Source organism: Nelumbo nucifera, chromosome 5 (assembly GCF_055504915.1).
Source record: "Nelumbo nucifera cultivar China Antique chromosome 5, China Antique-T2T, whole genome shotgun sequence".
Classification (NCBI taxonomy): domain Eukaryota; kingdom Viridiplantae; phylum Streptophyta; class Magnoliopsida; order Proteales; family Nelumbonaceae; genus Nelumbo; species Nelumbo nucifera.
In genome coordinates, this window is record NC_142653.1 from 19,198,044 (window position 1) to 19,217,165 (window position 19,122).

A 19,122-nucleotide genomic window follows, 5' to 3' on the forward strand; every position below is an offset into this window, starting at 1 on the left:
ACCCTGAGCGTGGATTCCTGTGTAAAGAGTTGATTTGATTGTTTTTTTGGGAGAATGAGGTTCAGTCCAAGGTCAGAATTTTTAGACCTAAAGTGTAGTTGGGATAGGTGTCAGCTCGGAATTGATGCCAATTCACGGGTGGGCATTGATATATAGAGTGGAGGTATTTGACATTTTGAATATTTATATGTCTACAGTGAAATTCAGAAATTCAAAAATCTGCAATAGGCCTGCCTGTCCATACTTTTCCATTTTTTTATTCACTCAAAAACATATACAACCAAATAGAAAATTACTGTTGAACTCAAAATGCCTATGTAATGCTGATGGGAAAGGATTCATACTAGAAACGCCAATGGTCTCAAACACTCAAAACAGCAGAAAAGCCCCATAGTCAAAAGGGAAAGTGGCACGGAGTTGCTCAAGTCATGCATACTGAGGTATGACGGGATTCCCTGCAAGCAAAGCTCTGCACACTCTAAAAGCATGAAAATTCAATGTACACTAAAACATCTCCCTATGAATTGAACATACATGCATTTGAAATATTTCTAATGTGTGACTGAATGTTATGTGAACAGAGCTTTTGCCCCAAGAATACGAGAATCTAAAAAAGCCCACTTTGTTTGATAAACTTTATTACTAATAAAAAAGGGATTGGTATTTTTGGTAAACCAAAATGCGAAAAGTTCCATCAAAGGTTGTAAATGACTTCGCCATAATATAAAAAATTGGGTAAAAGACTCAAACCTCCCCTTTTTGAGATTTATTCTAAATACTAAAACCTCCCTTAGATCTCCCCTCTTGGATGCATTAACCGTTATGTCTAACAGAAAATTTAAAAGGTCTAAAATGCCTTGCGATCTAGAGCAGTGATAGCACACCATTACTTTCGAGTGACTGAAATCACTTTGCCGTGCGGGTGAGACGTCTACTACTGTAGCACCAATATCACCACCAGCACCGACAATTGCAGTTATTGCCGAGAATTTACAGGCATTCTGATTATTAGTGCTCATCGAATATCTCTGTGTTACATAACCCTGATGTTGCTGGTTGTTTGATTGAGCCTTACACTTTTTTTTTTAGACCAAGCTCTAACTCTGCTTTCTGTTCTCTGTAATGGCTTCTACAAGTGCTCTAACAGCTCAGATTACAAACTTACATAATGTAAACAACCATAGAAGCACTGCTTGTTCCTCAATCCCCATCTGATTTCTGCAGAGAAAGATAAAGTTTTATTTAAAGAAGCATTGGCTGTGGTGGCATTGACCATGAAACATGTGGGAAGAGATGGATATTGGGATTTTGAAAAGTTCTGACGCAATAGTCACTAAATATGCTTCATATTCTTTGGTTGGTGTCCTATAGACATGGAATTAAAGGCCCCAATCTTCTTTTTGTTTTGTCAACAAACTAAATTCAGACAAATCTTGGCCTAGAAAGTGATCTGGGCATAATCAGAAATCCTTACATGTTTATAGTTTATTTGGCAGAAAAATAGAAAATAATGAGAAGAGTGTAGATACTCGCCAACAGCAGGAATTTTAGGAAACATGCAAAATCTATGCGAATTGTCCAAGTGGAAACAGTGTCAGTTCGTGATTTCGTGTATAGAAAGACCTTTCTGCAGCAGAGTTTGATGTTGTGAAGGCGAGCTAATAAAGGCAACACTATCAGGAAACTAGCAACTTGTATATGTACCGAGATCACTGAAGCTGCAATGGAATCAGGAGCAGAAAAGCTGTCTCTTTTGGATAAGAGGCATACAAAGATGCCCACCAGACAAGTGTTCGGGAAATGAAGGAGAAGACGAGTAACCTTGCTCAAAGCTTAAGTATGCCACAAGGCCTCAAAGGACTAAAGTGTAGATGGTATTCCCTGATGCCGTCAATTCATAGTCTCCAAATTTGTACACTAGCTAGATCAGAATATTGTCATTTGCATTATGACTATGCTGTTAGGACTTAGAATTGTATTTATTTCAATCCAAGTTTCCCTAAAAGAACTCAGGCGATTTTGGCTTTGAAAAAAGAAGGCCAATGCAATCTGAATTCAATATTGGACCAGACATGATCCATCCAGTTTGTTAGTCTGGATCTGCTTTTCTTCCATTTTATAACTAATCCCACTACTCCAGAACGCCTACTTGTTCTGACTTTTAAAAAGATACCTTCTGTATTGACTTAAATGGTTTTCTGTCTCTAAGAGTAACTTGTATAATTTACAATGTATGCCGATGTTTCAAAAAGAAATGAGAACTAATGGTTGTTGGGGTTTGCTGGAACTACTTCATAAACACTGCAACAGATTCATGGATATTATATCCACTATTCACTTAATTGTAGCAGATAAACAGTTACTGAGGCAACTCCTGGTTCCAAAAAAAGAAGGAAAGAATGGGGCAACTCCATGCGGCTCTGGAATCTTTGGAGTGAGTAAAGAGTTCCACATAAATCCAAAATCAAAGGATTTTCAGCATCACTAAGTTCCTCCAAGATTCAGGAATGCCATCCCATTGCCTCTCTTGGGGTTGCACTTTCTTTGATTGCACATCAGAAAATTCTAACTTTCTTTTGAACCTCCATAATTTATTTAAGGCATGCTTAGAACCTCCGGGTATTTGGGGGGAGCAGAGTCGTTACTTTGGGTTAAGATCAGATTTACCGAGAACAAACATCTCCAAATAAAATAAGTTAGACACAACGAGTTGAAGGCAAAGAGACATAGAAGGTCAAATTTGGATTTTTATAAAAAACTTACTTGCATGTGATGTCACATGTAAACGGATATTGACAGATTGGTAAGACGGGAGGTCTTTGTCTGATGACATCACCAACAGGGGAGGTCTTAGGGGAGGTTTCATTCATTCGTTGCAATAAAATATCTTCTTAAAAGGCAATGAAAGTTATAAAATCATTATTTTTTATGTGAGAAATAAGAATTTCAGACCCTAACATAGACTTGTTTGGACTTGCCTCGAGGGGCATGGTACAAAGGCGAGTCATAGAATCAAGAATGCAATATGTTTTACATCACATTAGCTAGTTGAAGCAATGCAATTAAGGAGAAAAAGAGATTGTGGGTTTTACATGCTTGAAAATGCTTTATATGTTTGCTTTTATTTTTAAATTTTCATTTGAATACGCTTTACATGCTATGTTTATGTATTTTAATTTTAGATAATAGGTTTTTTAAAACATTTATTTTAAAATTTAAGTTTATAATTTTTATTAACATTATGTTTAATATTTTTTTACAATTTTTTTGCATATTTTTTGAATTTTCAAACTTTTTTTTTATTTTTAGCTTTTTTTTTGTAATTTTGCGCATTTCTTAAAAAAGGCGTGCTCCTCACCTTGCGCCTTGCACCTCAGGTGCAAATTGGCCCTTGTGCCTTGTGCTTTTAAAACTGTTTTACCCTAAAAAAATTAATAAAAATCGGTCTTTTTTTTAAGGAAGTTAACAAATTTCATTAAAAGAAAAGGGGGTACACAAGAATGTGTACGAGTACAAAACAAGGGTCAGGCCCCTAAAAATTACACAGGAGGGAACTTGTCACAATACAATGTCTCCAGAACGGCACCTAGTTTTGCTAATCCATCCGCAATGGCATTTAAATCCCTTGGAATCCAGTACAGAGATGCGTTCTTAGAAGCCAATAGGTCCCTTGCCTCTGCTAGGAAGTGACCAAGTCTCCATGGTCCAGCCTCCTGTTTTCCTAACCATTTTATGGTGTTTGCTGAGTCGCCTTCGATGGAGAAGTTCTGAATGCCCAGTCTGTTGACTAGGCGAATCCCTGTGAGAGCTGCTAACACTTCTGCTTTTGTAGAATCAGCTATACCAATTGGTCCACTGTACACCCAGCAGATGAACCCATTTTCGTCTCTTAGGCTATGTTTGGTTTGAAGGAAAAGGTAGGGAAAGGAAGGGAAAGGCAAGGGAACCTATACAAGATTTGTAAAGGTTTTCTTACCTTTCCCTTTCTTTCCCTACTTTTTCCTTCAAACCAAACACAGCCTTAAAGTTCCCCCTATGCCAGCAACTCCAGGGCTACTCAATGCACTAATGTCAAAGCTTAGAGTCCAAGCACCTTCCCTTCTTATTGATGGAACCTTGGGGTATGTGGGGTAGAAGGGGAGGAGAACAGAAAGTTGACAACATTCCTGTTAAGGTCATTAACATTGATTCCTGTGAACACTTCTGAGCCAGAAGCCCACAAATTGCAGTGATAATTGATATGATGGATCAGCTCACTCTTGGATTTTACCTTGTTTTCAAACAACCGATTGTTCCTTTCTTCCCAAATTCCCCATAGCACAGCATGTAACACTATTTGCCAGTATACCTTACCTCTCTTGCTTAGACCTTTGCCTTGCCACTGGGAAATCAGGTCCTGAAGATGATTAGGAGCCACCCAGCTGTACCCAACTAGCTGTAAGTAGTTCCAGATGTTGCTGGTTACCTGGCAGTGTATGAAAAGGTGATCAGCTGTCTCCCCCTCAAGAAAACAGAGGATGCAGACGTGAGGAGAGATATAAAGCCTTCCAAGATTTTTCTTCTGCAGTAATTCACAGGTGTTTACTTGATTCAGACAGGCCTCCCAAACAGAAAAAAACACACTCTTGAGGGAACAAACTTACACCAGATCTTCTTGAAAGGGAAGAAACAGTCCCAGTCTCCTGCAACCAGAGCCTCAAGGAAAGACTTGGAAGAGAACTCACCAACAGGGTGAGGTTTCCAGACACGGGAATCTTGGGAGTTTGGGGAAATGTAGGCTTCTCTGAGAGAGTGGAGGAGATCAGTTATCTCACTAATCTCCGAGTCCCTTAAGGGTCTTCTAAGGCTCAAATTTATGTTGTTTTCATCGGGAGAAGTGGGGAGACACTGAGAGATGGTTGCTTCTTTGTTTAGGGTGAGGTTGAAAATTCTAGGATAAGATTCCGCTAGAGTGGAATTGCCCCACCACAGGTCTGTCCAAAACTTTATTCTGGTACCATTACCCACTCTAAATCTTATGAAAGAAAAAAAGATGTTGTGAATAGATGTGATGCCTTTCCAAGGATTTGAGGAAGCTAATTGGTTTGAGCGGAGATTGCAGTCCCAACCGTTTGCGTTTAACCCATAGTCCCATACTTGCTGGTGATGACAGCTACCCAAAGAGAATTCATTTCAATGGGGAATCTCCGCAACCATTTCCTGAGTAGAGCATTGTTCTTCTCTTTTAGGCATCCAATCCCCAACCCTCCAGCCTCTTTAGGCTTGCAGACTTGACTCCACTTTACTAGATGTCTTTTTTTTTTTTCACCTCCACCTTCCCAAAGAAAATCTCTTTGAAGTTTCTCAATATGTGACCTGACCTTGATAGGGATATGAAACATTGCAGATTTGCAAGGGAAGCCTTGATGAGGGTAAGTCTGCCCCCTTTTGATAGGTAATAACATTTCCAAGTGGCTAACTTCTTTTCACATTTTTCCACCACTGGCTCCCAGAAGCTTGGACTTTTTGGATTCCCACCAAGAGGCAGGCCCAAATAAGACGGGAAGTTTTCCACTCAGCAATTCAGAGTTTCCTTGAAGCTATCCAAGAGGGTTTCTTCAATTTGGCTTATAGTCGCTAGGCTGCTTTTTTGAGTAATTTACCCTCAAGCCAGTGACTAATTCAAAACAATGCAGCACTCTTTTCACATTATTAATATTCTCCTTAGCTTCCAAAAAAGAGGATGACATCATCTGCAAACTGGAAATGGGAGAAATTAAGAGTATCTCTTCCTACCTGAAAACCTTTAATTAAATTCAGGCTTTTGGCTTTTTCCACTAGCTGGCTAAAAACATCCATTACCAGAGTGCAAAGGAAAGGGGATAGAGGACAGCCCTGTCAGAGCCTCTACTTGCCTTTGGCCTCTCCATTTACCATGACTGAGAACCACGTTGAACTTATACAACCCTTCATCCACTACATCCATTTCATGCCAAAGCCCCTCAATTTCAGAACTTGGAGAAGGCAGTCCTAGTCTACTTTATGTAAGCTTTCTCATGATCTAGTTTCACAAGGAGGCCCGACCTTCCACTCTTCCTTCTATCTTCAATGATTTCATTTACTATTAAGATGCTGCCCACGATTTGTCTTCCTTTTACAAAGGCAAACTGATTTGGAGAAACAAGCTCTCTTAGGATTTCTCCCAAGTCTTTTTGCTAAAACTTTTGCCAGAATTTTGTACACACTTCCTACTAAACTTATTGGTCTGAAGTCTTTCACTTCCAAGACACCATCTTTCTTTGGGATGAGGCAGATAAAGGTAGAGTTGTTTCCTTTGTTTACAACAGCTGAGGAGTGGAAATCCTTGAAAACCTCCAGAAGATCATCTCTTACAACATCCCAACAAATCTGAAAGAAGAAAATGGGGAAACCATCGGGCCCAGGGGCTCTATCTCCATCCATATCAAAAAATGCTTCCCTTATTCCTTGCTCCTCAAAATCTCTTTCAAGCCAAGATCTCTTATCTTCTGCTAGAGTTGGCCCGCTCCAACTTCTTAAAGTAAACTTTCTGACTCTCTCCTTAGAGCACAACTTTTTGAAGTGGTTAAGGCCGGCCTCTGCAATTTCATCTGCATCTTCCACCTCCCTTTGATCCACCTTGATTTTTGAAACGAAGTTTTTCCTATGCCTTCCCAACCCGTAACTGTGGAAAAATTTTGAGTTATTGCCTCCTTCCTTTAACCATCTGGCCTTTGACCTTTGCCTCCAATAGATTTCTTCTTTTCTGATCACCTTTTCCCAAGAACTCCTTAGACCTTCTCTCCTACTTCTTCCTTCTCTGTCCAGAGTTCCTAATTGCTCCTTTTTTGTCTAGTTCTTCCAACTCCAAAAGGATAGCACTTTTTTCCTCTGTAAAAGATTTGAATTCTTTTCTCCCCCAGGATTTCAATTTTCTTTTTAGGAATTCCAATTTTTGCATTAATCTGTAACCAGCCCAGCCTTTGACTCTACTACATTCCTCCCACCAAGCCACATTTTTGTGAAAATCCTTATGCAAAGTGCACACTTTTTCCAGTCTGAATGGGGATTTACCTTTCAGAACCAGGTCTGTTCTCAGGACTAATGGCCAGTGATCTGAGGTGCAGTGAGGTCTGATTTCTTGGAGAAGATTAGGAAAGTGTTCTGCCCAATCTGAAGTTACTAGAAACCTATCCAGTCTGCAGCTTATTAAGTTCTCTTGTAGTTTTGACCAAGTGAATTGGCCGTTGTGGAGAGGGAGGTCGCAAAGGTTATGCCTCAAGATAAAACTGGAGAAATCCCTCATGCTTCTAGTTACTAATCTTCTGTTTGAATTTTCTTGGGAGAACAACCTCCTAGGACCTAAGGGAGCTCATTAAACTCGTGCAGAGAGTCCAGTCATAATCCAGCTGCAGGAACATTTGGTCTATCTGCAGGAACATTTGGTCCATATACTCCAGTCATAATCCAGCTGAAACCATCACTTTTATTAGTAAAGAGTATGGAGATTGAGAACTCTCCTTTATCTATCTCAATGCCCGACACCTCCTCTTCGTTCCAAGCTAGGAAGATTCCCCCTGAGGTGCCTAGAGCAGGAAGAACAACCCATTTCTTTCCACGAATTCCCCAAATTGCTCTCAGAAGTTCTGTCCACTTCTTTTTTTTTTTGTTTCTTGTAGGATGACTATATTTGGTGTTTCTCTTCTCAGGGTGTCTTTTACCAAACTTCATTTTAGCTGACCTCCAACCCTCTGATGTTCCAGGTTAACAACTTCATTGAACTCCGATCGTTGATTTTCCCTTATCTGCCCTAGGCCCTGTTGTCTTTTGATCTGTCAATCCCCATTGAAGTCTCTTTAATTCCCTTTTACAGTTCTTCTTTCTTCTGTTCACAAACTTAACCTTCTGATTTCCACGGCTCCCATTTTTTGGAGTCCGATTGTGAGGAATTCCCATTTCTTTGCTTATCCCAAATTCCTAGCCATATTGGTTATGCCTTCTTCCAAGATAACATTCCTTACATGTTTGTCCTTACTGTGATGCCCATTTTCTGACTTTTCTTGGTAGTTTGGGTTAATGCTCGATCGGGAAAGCTCTCCGTTCGAACCTGGAGTACAAGAAGGGGAAAAAAGTGAGATCCAAGGTTAGAAGAAGAAACAAGAATATTGAAAGGCAATGAAGAGGAAGGAGAAGGGGAAACTCTGGAAAAGGAATGTGAGTCTCGTCCTCGATCTCTCTCTAGGCTTGCTGGCTCACAATCGATCAGGGTTGACCATACGAGTCTGTTTGAACAGTTCTACACTTCCCCAAACTTTCTTACCAGTGAACAGGTCTTTGGCCCTTGAGAACGCCACCTCCCTAGGATCTGGTTTGGCCTTCGTCGCATAAGAGCTCGAATCTTCAACTCCATCGGTGCCCTCTGATTCAAAGATTGAGGAGGAGTTTGTACTATTTGGTGATGAAGGAGGTCTGTAAATCTTTCTGTTGTGTCTTCCCGAGCTAGGAGGAGTTTCAGGGATAGGCTCAGTTAAGAAAGTTGGGGTCTCAGGTGGACTTGAGCCATGTGGCCCTTCTCTCATTCCTAGCGAATGGGCTCTAGAAAGATTCTGGCCCAAAACTTGAAGCGGGTTTGGAGCCCCTAACTAGTGAGTCTTGTTAGAACGACCCACTTTCTGGAGACGATTTGAATTTTGAGCGGGGCTGTCGAGAGAGGCTTGGCCCACCTTGCCTTTTTGGCTTCTCATTTTAGGAGGCCAAGATCTAGTTCGTTTGGGAAGGAACTTAGGCTTCTCAAAATGGTCACTCTCTGGCAGTCTTTCGAGCCGCTTCCAGCCTCCACTAGATGGCTCTTCAAGTAAGCATATGTTTATCCACTTATAATTTTTTTTCCCAACTACTCAAGTGGATGAACCTACCCCACTTGTTCTCTTTCAGTTGAAGGATGAAAACTCCGCCCTTTTCATTTTGGTTTTAGTTGAAGGATGAACCTACCCCGCTTGTTCTCTTTCGAACCGCTTCCATGCCACTTTTCCACAAAGAACCTCAAGCTTTTCCTTTTTTTTTTTTTGCTACCAAGCTCATCATAATCATCTAAGCCTTGTCCCATCTATATGGGATCAACCATGTGAATCCTATACAACCATTCATAATAATGTTTAGGGTTCGACTATGATATAGGAAGAACTTATAACCAATCAACCAATATCATAAAAGGCGTAATCAATCAGGTGGCATCATCAAAGTTCATTGGCTGTTTTGATTGGTCAAAGCTCTCCCTGTATCATACCTTCTTGGCATCATAGATTAGTGTTTATTTACCTTCTTTTGACAAGTATTCCTCTCTTCAACCCTGTCTACTTGCACCTAAATCTCTCAATTATTGGATTGACCTATAATTTTGGACCCCCTGAGGCTCAACAATTTTGATGACCTAACCACTATTCCTCAATTATTTCCAAGAAACATGGGACCTCAATGAGCATCTTCTTCATACTGAATGGATCTGGCTTCCTTTGAGTAGTACCCATTTGAAGAATTGGTACATGATCCAAATGTCAATCTCACAAGGGCATTTTGAGTTATATTCGGAAGTGCATCCTCCCAACTATTGTTTATCAATAATCAATCCAACTTCAGTAATGAGGGGCCATAAAGGCCATTATTCAATGTTGGTTATCCTTGTACCTCCTCTTTTCTCAAAGCAAATCCAATAATGTTGCAATCTCCATTGACATTGACACACCATGGAGCACTCCAACTGAAAGAGATTTCCAACTCCCCCCACAAACTCTGCATATGATTTTCCATCTGTAGGACCATAGACACTAGACAATTGCCATTTTTTATAAGTCTGGACAATTGCCAATTCACACCACCAGTAACATTTTTTCATAGGGCATAAAGTATTATCCTATAAAATGATCTAAAACTTGAATCATGTTTGTGTCCCATAAAATGAACAACCATGTACCTTTAGTAGGTTTAGTGACCGACCCATCAGCAAGTCTTATTATGGTTTAAAATGTCCCTAATTTCCCTAATATTTCCACGACATAGTTATATTTCCATGGGTAGAAACACATAATTTTATTGGAACCAATGTATTCCCCAATGAACACTACCAGCACTATGTGGAGTACATGAGATAGTTTTCACGACATATATTTTTTTATCAGTGAATTGTAAAATTTATTAATTCATAGCCAAAGAGGGTACATTTTAGGAAGAGGCATGAGATGCTACCTCCCCGTTAAGGAGGGGAGATGGAGGATACCATCCACCCTTTAGTTAATAAACTGAACAAAGGACAAAGAAATTACAGAGAAGCCCAATACAAAGAGACCCGAGTAGCCCCTTGTTTAGCAAGATAATCAGCCAAGGTTATCCATCGTATTGATTTTACCATAGTAAACTTCCTAATAAAAGATAGCTATTTTTGGGGGAATATGCCTAGACCAAACTTCTTTAACTAGGAATGCCCAAGGAGAAGAACTAGCGCAAAGGGATTTAAAGAAAGAAGCACAAGTTAACAACCCTTTTGGAGTCAAACGACCCTTTTCATGACATATTTCCATTTCCACTTATGGGTAGCAACATGAAATTTTATTGGAATTGACATATTCCCTGATGAAAAATACCAGCACTATGTTATTGCACACCTAACTTACATGATTACTACATTGAGACAGCTCAATATTCATTTCAAACATGAAGTTAAATATTAGTTTTTGTTTGTGCTAATTGTGTAATAGATTATTTGGTTGATCTATTACAACCATTTACATTTTTTATGAGTTTAAATTTTGCTTTAACTCATTTTATCATGAAGTTCTGAATCTTAAGGCTTACGGGGCAACTTTAGTATGTATTCTTTTGTTTACAAGCATAGATAGATAGGTAGATAGAGAGAGAGGGATTACACTTTTTTAAATATGTGTGTAATAATAGAGTCATTAATTAATACAAATAAAGAAGTGAATTAATGGTAAGAAACTGAACAAGAAAAATGTTTAGCTAGTTGGGATAAATGTAAGCATAGATCAATAATAAATGTGAAGAAGCTACTTCTAGAACTAACTGAAATCTTCAGCAATAGAAATGCATTTAAAATGCCATATACAACAGCAAGAAATTGCATAGTAATTGTCTCTCCTATACAGGAACCAACATAAAGCACCACTTGTTCACTACTAAAGACAGTTACAACCCTTAATAAGATCCTTATCATTAATCACCTGATATCCAGAGGAAAACATGCTGCTTATGCAAAAGATGATGATGAAACAATACCCAACTTGCTTAGACACTGTAGTTTTTTCTCTTTATATGTGGATTCGTTTTTTTTTTTTTGGTTTTTACAACCGTTTATGGGATCTTGGGTTGGTTTTAAAACAGTAGTTTTTTCTCTTGAGAAAACATGCTACTTATGCAAAAGATGATGATGAAACAATACCCAACTTGCTTAGACACCGTAGTTTTTTCTCTTTATATGTGGATTCTTTTTTTTTTTTTTGGTTTTTACAACTGTTTATGGGATCTTGGGTTGGTTTTTACAACTATTTATGGGATCTTGGGTACTGATGAGAAATCTATCTATGCTGATTGCTGCATGATCAGTCATGGGGTTTTGTCACAGAGGATCTATTTTATAGAATGTCCTTCCCTTCACAGTTTGCTGGTTCAATTGGAAAGAAAGGGCTTCACAAATCTTAAATAGATTACGGCCTTACAACCTATATCTTATAGGCAAGACCAAAAGAATTTTGGTTGGCTGGGCCGGTGGGTGTTGATTATCAAGGAGTTTGAAGGTTTTCCATTCAACCATTTCAAGGGACAAACAGGTGGAAATTATTTTCAGGTTTTCTTTTGATGTATAGAGGTTACCGGGATCTTTGACCATGTAGAGATTTTGTAGCTTTAAATTTTGCCCTTTTGATATTCATCAATACAATACTACCCTATACCATCCATCAAAAAGAAGAAAAAATGAATATCTTCTTTCAGTTTTTAAAAACCCAAATATTCTTTCAGAGTGGGCAACAGTTCAGTGTTGAAACACATGGTTTGGCTAGACAGCTCGAAGTACAGAAGTACGTATAAATGTAAAAAATCCTAGTTATGCAATGTGTTCAAAAAACAATCATAATGAGAAGAAAATCAACCAAAATCCTTCATCTTTTATGTAAGCGCTCTTGGAAAACTCCAAGTCAATGAGTTTAGAAGGATTATTTGGAAATGCTCCTGTATAATTTTGAACTATTTGTTTGAGGACAAAATTGAAGTAAAATGTATCCAGACTACCCTAGAATCATTTCCTTCACCTCGTACCCCAATTCAGGTTCAGCTCATCGGAGGAACCAAAAAATACAACAAACAAAGCTACCTTTTATTCCATGACAACTTTCGCGCCGACCTCCTTCATCTTCTCAATGATCTTCTCCGCCTCTTCTTTCGGCACACCTTTCTTCAATAAGGTGGGAGCCTTCTCCACCAAATCCTTAGCTTCCTTGAGACCCAAATCAGTAAAAGTTCTAACTTCCTTGATGATTTTAATCTTAGCAGCAGCATCATAACCCTCGAGCTTCAAATCAAAAGCAGTCTTCTCCGCCTTCTTCTCCTCACCTTTTGAGGCTCCACCTCCCTTCGCCGAACCTTTAACTCCAAATGCCATTCCCGGCATCATCATAGTCATGATGGGCATTTCACTCACACCGAGTTTCTGTCTCAAAGCCTCCGTAAGATCAGCAACTTCGAGCAAAGTAAGACCAGAGATCTCATCGACAATAGCAGAAACCCTCTCAGTCGGAGCCACCTTTGATTCTTGTCCGGTCGAACTATATTCACGCACAAAACTCGAAAGGTTCCATGACTGATCGTTCGGAGTAACGATTTCTCGCCTACGAAAGAGATCTGAAAACGAATAAGATGAGAAGTTCAAAGTTTTCGATCGATTAAACCCAGAATTATTGAGGTTTTCCAATGTCTGGTAATCAAAACTAGGGTTTCGAGAAGCGATTCTGGAGCGACTACGACCCGCCAATGACGCCCAAATGGATTGAAGATGCCTCATCATTTGATTACGCAGAAGCTTTACAGACCGTGTGATACTTTCCTTCTATAGAAGTGGACTCGTAATCCTAAAGCCACAAACACCATAACATTGCAGAGACTTGCAGCTCTGAAGAGTGAAGATCGAACTTCTTTTAGATTCAACTTTCACTAAAACCAGCAAGCATAAACCTAAAACCCTACACTACCGAAAAAAAAAAAAAAACAGCATCGCTATATTGTATTTCTCTATATCGAAAAATCAGAATATGGAAAACGGATCATTTCGACATTTCGGGTTTAAACCTTGAATTGTATTACGGGGTACGACGTGTTTTTTTCTGATTGGGTATCGTAGCTCGTTCTACACGTCCTGCTTATAGCAGATCTGGTTATATATCACTGTCAGCAAATCCGATTACCCGTTTAGGTTTAACCGTTTGAGATCGGGGCTTTTATACACAACGAAAGTTGAGACACGTGGCGAGTTAAGCACGGACCGTTTCTACGGTTCCATCAAGAAACAAAATGGGATGCATGCTCACACAGGTAGAGAGATATCTAAGTTCAGAACCGGAACGGCGGAACGAAACTTGAGAAGAGAAAACCGGAAAAGTTGAAAACACTATCATGAGCACATGCTGGCGTTCCATTATCCTTCCTCCAACTGTAATCCCCAATACCGCTCTTCCATGGACTCCAAATTTAGTTAAAACTAGGTTTTCTATTCGGAAAATATCCATTCCAATACTCAGAGCTCTCAGAGAAGAAATCGAAGTCCTCGATGTCGAATCTGCTGAGAGTGGTTTCTTGCAAAAGAACCCAACAGTCGCTGATGCTAAAGAAGAGGAGGTCGATGGAGCTATTAACAGTAATGGAGTTGCAGAGTTCACAGAGTCAGAGAATAACCTAACCTCATATAGGCCACCTCCTAAAAGGGACTCTAAGAAGAGCGAAGATGATGACAACTTCAGAAGTAGGTTCAAGTTGCGCAACGGGCGAGAGGTCAATCCTCATCTCTCTCTTTCTCTCGCAGTAGTTCTTATTTAAGATTTCAATTATCAATGATTTCTTTAGAATTCGGAATCAGAAGAACTTGTTCTACTCGCTCTGTGCATTTCTGTCTTAATTCTTAATCGAAATATCAACTCAACCTATAAGAATGTTGTAATTGAGCCGAATATCCTAAATTCAAGAACAATTTTATCACTTCGCTAATGTTTTATATAACTCCCTACTGTGCTTTGAAAAGATAGAAATATATTTACTTTTGGTGAATCTGGGTAGATCAAAAGTTCAGAACCAACCCAATTTTTTTTGAACCCTTAATTGGCAAAGAATTAATTTTTTCGATCTTTACTTTTTAGGTATTTGAAGAAAAAGCTTATCTTGTTGGCGTTGAATGCAAAGGTGATCAAGATGATACTTTTGGCATAGAGGAATCACTCAAGGAGCTAGCCCAGTTAGCTGATACTGCAGGACTTATGGTTGTTGATTCTACTTATCAGAAGTGAGTAATTTCAGTACATTAATTTGATTCCATGAAATGAAGAGCCGATTATGTTCAATATGATCTCAGAGCTATCAGAGTTACGCAAGTGCACATAAGTAGAATGAATGCATGAAAGAACTCTGGACTTTCTATTTGGCCCTTTATAACTTCCTGCTTTGATTCTAGGTTTCAATTTGAATTGCATTGCAAGAAACTTGCACAAGATCATGTAAGTTTCTTAATGGTTTTAAGTCGTTTGTGGGCCTCTTCCTGTTTTAAGGATTTGCAATCTTTGGTCATCTATATTATTTTCTTCTGTAAAAGTGCAGTTAAGATGTGAAGATGGTTCTGTCTTGCTCCTACGCTAAGTGGGACTTCTTTGTTTTCCTCATCTCCTTGTTTTTTGAAAGGCAGTAAATTTATTAGATATCGGAGGCTGTAGAGGGAGAGATTTCCTCTACAACCCAATACAAGGATACGTAAAGCATGCAACTAAATAGTTCCAGCGAGCATTATAATACAAAACTATCATCCTATAAGATGTGATCCCAATGATCAGTAAATTGATTATACTTCAAATCCCGAAACAACCTTAAGATGGAAGCCCAATTCAGAATAGTCCTTTCAAACATGCCACGCAACTTCTCAAAGGGTTAGGATTTGCCTTACCCTGCATGACATGCATGTATGTTGTCCTAACATTGTTCATAATTACTGTATCAGTATATTATCATTCTCTCTCTATGTCAGTGTGTCATTCCTGCTTACTTTGCAAAATATGAACATTGAGTTTATGAGCATTTTATGCCATTTCACTTTATAATGCTTGGTTGGTTATATACTGTTACCATGACCTATTACCCATCCTCTTTTTATTTTATGAGTACCCATCCTCTTCTAATCCTTGTTCCAATCCACAAATCCTTTTTTTTTAAGTAACATTAATTGCTATATGTATTAATATATGTAAAAATAAATGTGTATATAAGAGGATGTACACCATTGTATGGACATGTGCAATTTTTCCAATGAAAATTTCGTAAGTAAATAGTTGTCACCATACAAAAAGACACTTTCTGTCTTATCTCTAGCTAAATAATCTTAAATTTTCTTGATACCCATCTGGTTCCACATGCAATGCTAGCAAAAGTTTCTCCAGTTTTTTTTTATGTATGTAATAAACAAAAAAAGTCTTCATTCTTTCTTCTCTTCTCTTCCCATTTTTCTCCTTGAAACATCTCAGTGTCTCACAATCTCCTGGATCTAAATCTGCATGGAGATGATTCAGATTCTCGACTCCACTCCAACTCTGGGGGTTTGTAAAGGGGCTTGGGTCTGAAGATTGAAGCAAAGCACATGGAGTTCGTGCAGGCAGGTCAGTGGAGGAGATCTTTGAAGATGGAAGCAAAAAATCTCCTGTTCGAAGAGATGAGAATCAAGGGGAAGGTAAGCCTAAAGGTAAGGGAAGCGAAAAAGGGTACAATATTGCTGGAAGGATTAGAAGTGATCGAGTGGCTAAGAAAGTTCATAGCTGGAGCCTGTTCAAAAGGTAAGCAGATAAACTGGCAGGATTTTAGTACACTAGAAGGGAGAAGATATATTGTTGAATGTAAGAGGAATAGAAAGGGGTTCTTCATAGCTTTGGCTGAATTTTTTGGTAAGGGACAAAGGCAACTGGTGTGTCTACTAGCAGGAAAACAGAACCAAGGCTGGGGGGAAGTTGACTGGTTGCTCAAAGAGTAGCAAATGAGAAAAAAACCCTCCATAAGGGAGGAGAAGGCTTATCTCAGTAACAGCAGGGTACAACAAGGGCCAGTGGTCATGGCAAAAACAAAAGGCCATTGCAGAATGGTGGGAGGTCTAGAGAGAGAGGAGTGGGATAGTAAGTTTGTGATACAAGCCAAGGAAAAGGTTAATGATTGGAGGAGGGTAGCTGACTTATTGGCAACCAGGTTGAAGTTGAAGAGTGTTTTCATAGTAACCCCCTTCGATAACTGTAAAGCCATCCTAGATCCATTAGAGAATGTTTTGGAAATATTAGCTATCAATGTTCAGGCTGAGTTCGGATCATACACAGTCTTCAAATGGAATCCAACATCCAACTCCAAGGATTTTTTTGTTGAAGATGGTGTGGTGGTGCATGTAATAGGCTTGCCATTCCATCTATGGAAACAAGAAATAGCAGAGTCTATAGCTGTGTTGTGTGGAGGAATCTTGAAAGGTGCTTTCTAGGGCGATCTCTATTCAGTAGCAATCCTGCTAAGTGGTGTGAAGCCAGAAGAAATTCCAGGAAAGGTAGAGGTACGAACAGAGGGGAGCTTTGTCTCTGTGTGGTTAGCTTCCTCCATTGAAGCAGGGCTGTGGAAGGAGGCTTGTTTGGTAGGAGGGGAGAAGGAGGAAGAAGAAGCACTACGTGGACTTGTGAGATTGGGTAATTCAAATGGGAAGGGATGTTTCACTAAAAAGGGCCAACAAATTTTGGGAAGCCAAAAAGGTTTGGGGCAGTTGGAAGGTCAAACCTGGAGAAAGCAAGAAGAGGTTATGACAAATGGCAGATCCTTTGCGCAAGTGGTGTCAAGGGAAAAAGACAAAAAGCTTCTAGTGTTGAAAGGGAGAAGGCTGAACCAGCAATTTCAGACAGGGAAGGTTGCTGGTTCGACCATTAAAACAGGGGGGCGTGACTTTTTAAGCGGTCACGTGGGACGAAAAGAAGGGCCCAATCAAGTGGATCCCTTTTATGGTGGGCCGGAGAAGGCTTCTCAAGTAAAGGAGTTGGGCTCCTATAGTCTTGAGCCCAAGGCCCATTATAAGACAGATGGGCCGAGGGACACGTTAAGTAAGCACGTGACTGGGAGGAGGGATGAGCTGATAGACGAGATAAAGCGTCTATCTTCTTCAACCCCGAACCCTTCCTCTCGACCGAACAGATCAGGCGCAAAAAAGTCTCAAGAATCGCAGTCTCGAGGCTCTCTACAGTGGGTCCCTTCCAACCTGGCGAACCGTCTCTCACCAGATAGGCGCAACCCGAGATACCTGAAGCCTAGTGATGAGAACAGAACAGGGCTTGAAGATTGGTTGAGTGAACAAAACAGCAATGACGATTCTAATAGAGACGAAACGCTAAGTCTGGGAAGTTTGTCTCCGAAAAGCAACAATGATCTTCTTGAAACAGAAAGTTTGTATACAGAGTTGTTGTTTTAAGAGGAAGAGACTAAAGAGGCAGATGACAGGAAGACTAGGAATGGTGAAGAAATTGGTTCTAAAGCTGTGAAAACTCCTCCTCCCTTCGTCGAGGGAGCTGACCCGGAGTCTAATGAATTACAGGATGTTGGTGGAGAGGGACAAGAATCGGCCGTGAGGATGGATGCGGGTATTCCAGTGTCGGAAACACAGAGAAAGGTTTTCCAAGTGGGTAGGTCGTCAGGAAGTGATTCTTTCACCATGTTTACTTCACAACCTTGTCCAAAAAGGGGAAAGGCTTTAAAACCATTTGCCGACTGTCAGCAAGTCATTTCCAGTGATTCTAGTCCTACCCCCGTTCTTTCAGGTATGGGTGTCAATTCTGTTGTAGGTACTGACTTGTTTGCTATGCCTGTAACAGATATCCCAGCTTCCCATCCAGGAGTTTCTGATGCAAGAGAGAGGGTGATAGTGGAAGGAGGAGAGAGGGTGTTGGAAGGAAGTAGTAAGGGGGAGGCGGATAGAATTTGGGAGTTAATCTGTACAATGATGGAGGAACAAAATAAAAAGGAAGGACTCGTAGAAAGATGCTGTAGCCAAAATAAGTGTGAGAAGGGTAAAATTCTTTCTCAAACATTGGCTGGAAAGGATGGAGAAATTGGGAAGGGGGGGGGAAAGAGGAACAAATAAGAAAAAAAGATTTGAAGTGGAAAGGCTAATTTTAGACATTGAGGGGGATTTAGAATTCAGTGGTAGAGGGGATAGGAGGAAGGGCCTAAAATGAGGAGAATATGGCCTCTTATTGGGTTCCTTTGCAATTTTGTATTGATGAAAATTATTAGCTGGAATGTAAGAGGGTTAGGGAGTGCAAGGAAGAGAAGGGCGATCAAAGACCTACTCCGAAGGGAAAAACCTGATATTGTGCTGTTACAAGAATCCAAACTGATGGAATTAGATGGGAGATGGGTTAGGAGTTTTTGGAGGTCTAGAGGTTTAGATTGGAGCTCGTCTCCTTCTTGGGGAGCCTCAGGGGGGATTGTAACACTGTGGAGGGAGGATGTGGTGGAAGTAGTGGAAGAATTGATAGGCATATTCTCAGTTTCTATTAAGTGCAAGAATGTAGAAAATGGGTGTGTATGGGTCTTAACCAATGTTTATGGCCCTAATTCTTATAGAGAGAGGGATGAGATGTGGGAGGAACTATATGCAATCAAGGGGTTATGGGATGGTCCTTGGTGCCTGGGTGGGGATTTTAACGTCATTAGATTCTCTGATGAAACCGGTAATCCCCAACAGGTAATCTCAACAAGCATGAGGAAATTTAATGGTTTTATTGAAGATTGTGAACTGAAGGAAATACCTCTGTTGCAAGCCAGTTACACTTGGTCCAACCTTCAGGAAACCCC

General features: G+C 39.9%; 2 protein-coding genes and 1 long non-coding RNA gene across 7 annotated transcripts in view; 2 read left to right on the forward strand and 1 right to left on the reverse strand.

The window, feature by feature from the left end:
- Nucleotides 1–237: 237 nt before the first annotated feature.
- LOC104595604 (Ribosomal protein L12 family protein) lies at nucleotides 238–13,272 on the reverse strand. Of its 4 annotated transcripts, XR_016075912.1 has the most exons (3): nucleotides 12,380–13,272; nucleotides 1,166–1,218; nucleotides 238–455 (listed from the first exon to the last, which is right to left on the reverse strand). XR_016075912.1 is itself a non-coding variant. In XM_010256398.3 (2 exons), exon 1 carries the CDS (start codon nucleotides 13,067–13,069, stop codon nucleotides 12,383–12,385), a length of 687 nt encoding a protein of 228 aa, XP_010254700.1. In that variant the 5' UTR covers nucleotides 13,070–13,272; the 3' UTR covers nucleotides 238–455; nucleotides 12,380–12,382. The 4 variants fall into 4 exon arrangements, 3 of the variants coding, with proteins under 3 accessions (XP_010254700.1, XP_088743172.1, XP_088743171.1); XM_010256398.3 differs by lacking the exon at nucleotides 1,166–1,218; XM_088887046.1 differs by lacking the exon at nucleotides 1,166–1,218 and having other exon boundaries at nucleotides 238–469.
- On the forward strand, nucleotides 1,226–13,247 carry LOC148791270 (uncharacterized). Its single transcript, XR_016075913.1, has 2 exons — nucleotides 1,226–11,620; nucleotides 11,668–13,247. It is a non-coding gene; the product is annotated as an uncharacterized LOC148791270 (long non-coding RNA).
- A 311-nt stretch (nucleotides 13,273–13,583) lies between the features above and the next one.
- Nucleotides 13,584–19,122, forward strand: part of LOC104595605 (GTP-binding protein, HflX) — a 32,109-nt gene continuing 26,570 nt past the window's right edge. The window contains exons 1-2 of one of the 2 annotated variants that reach the window (XM_010256400.3): nucleotides 13,584–14,049; nucleotides 14,412–14,554. In XM_010256400.3, coding sequence (XP_010254702.1) covers nucleotides 13,675–14,049; nucleotides 14,412–14,554 — 518 coding nt within the window. In that variant the 5' untranslated portion in view covers nucleotides 13,584–13,674. The remainder of the gene's footprint in view (nucleotides 14,050–14,411; nucleotides 14,555–19,122) is intronic. The other variant, XM_010256399.3, reaches the window with a different exon arrangement.

Excerpts from the sequence above, each read along its gene's own strand:
- LOC104595604 (XM_010256398.3), bottom strand. The coding sequence starts at position 13,069 with ATGATGAGGCATCTTCAATCCATTTGGGCGTCATTGGCGGGTCGTAGT.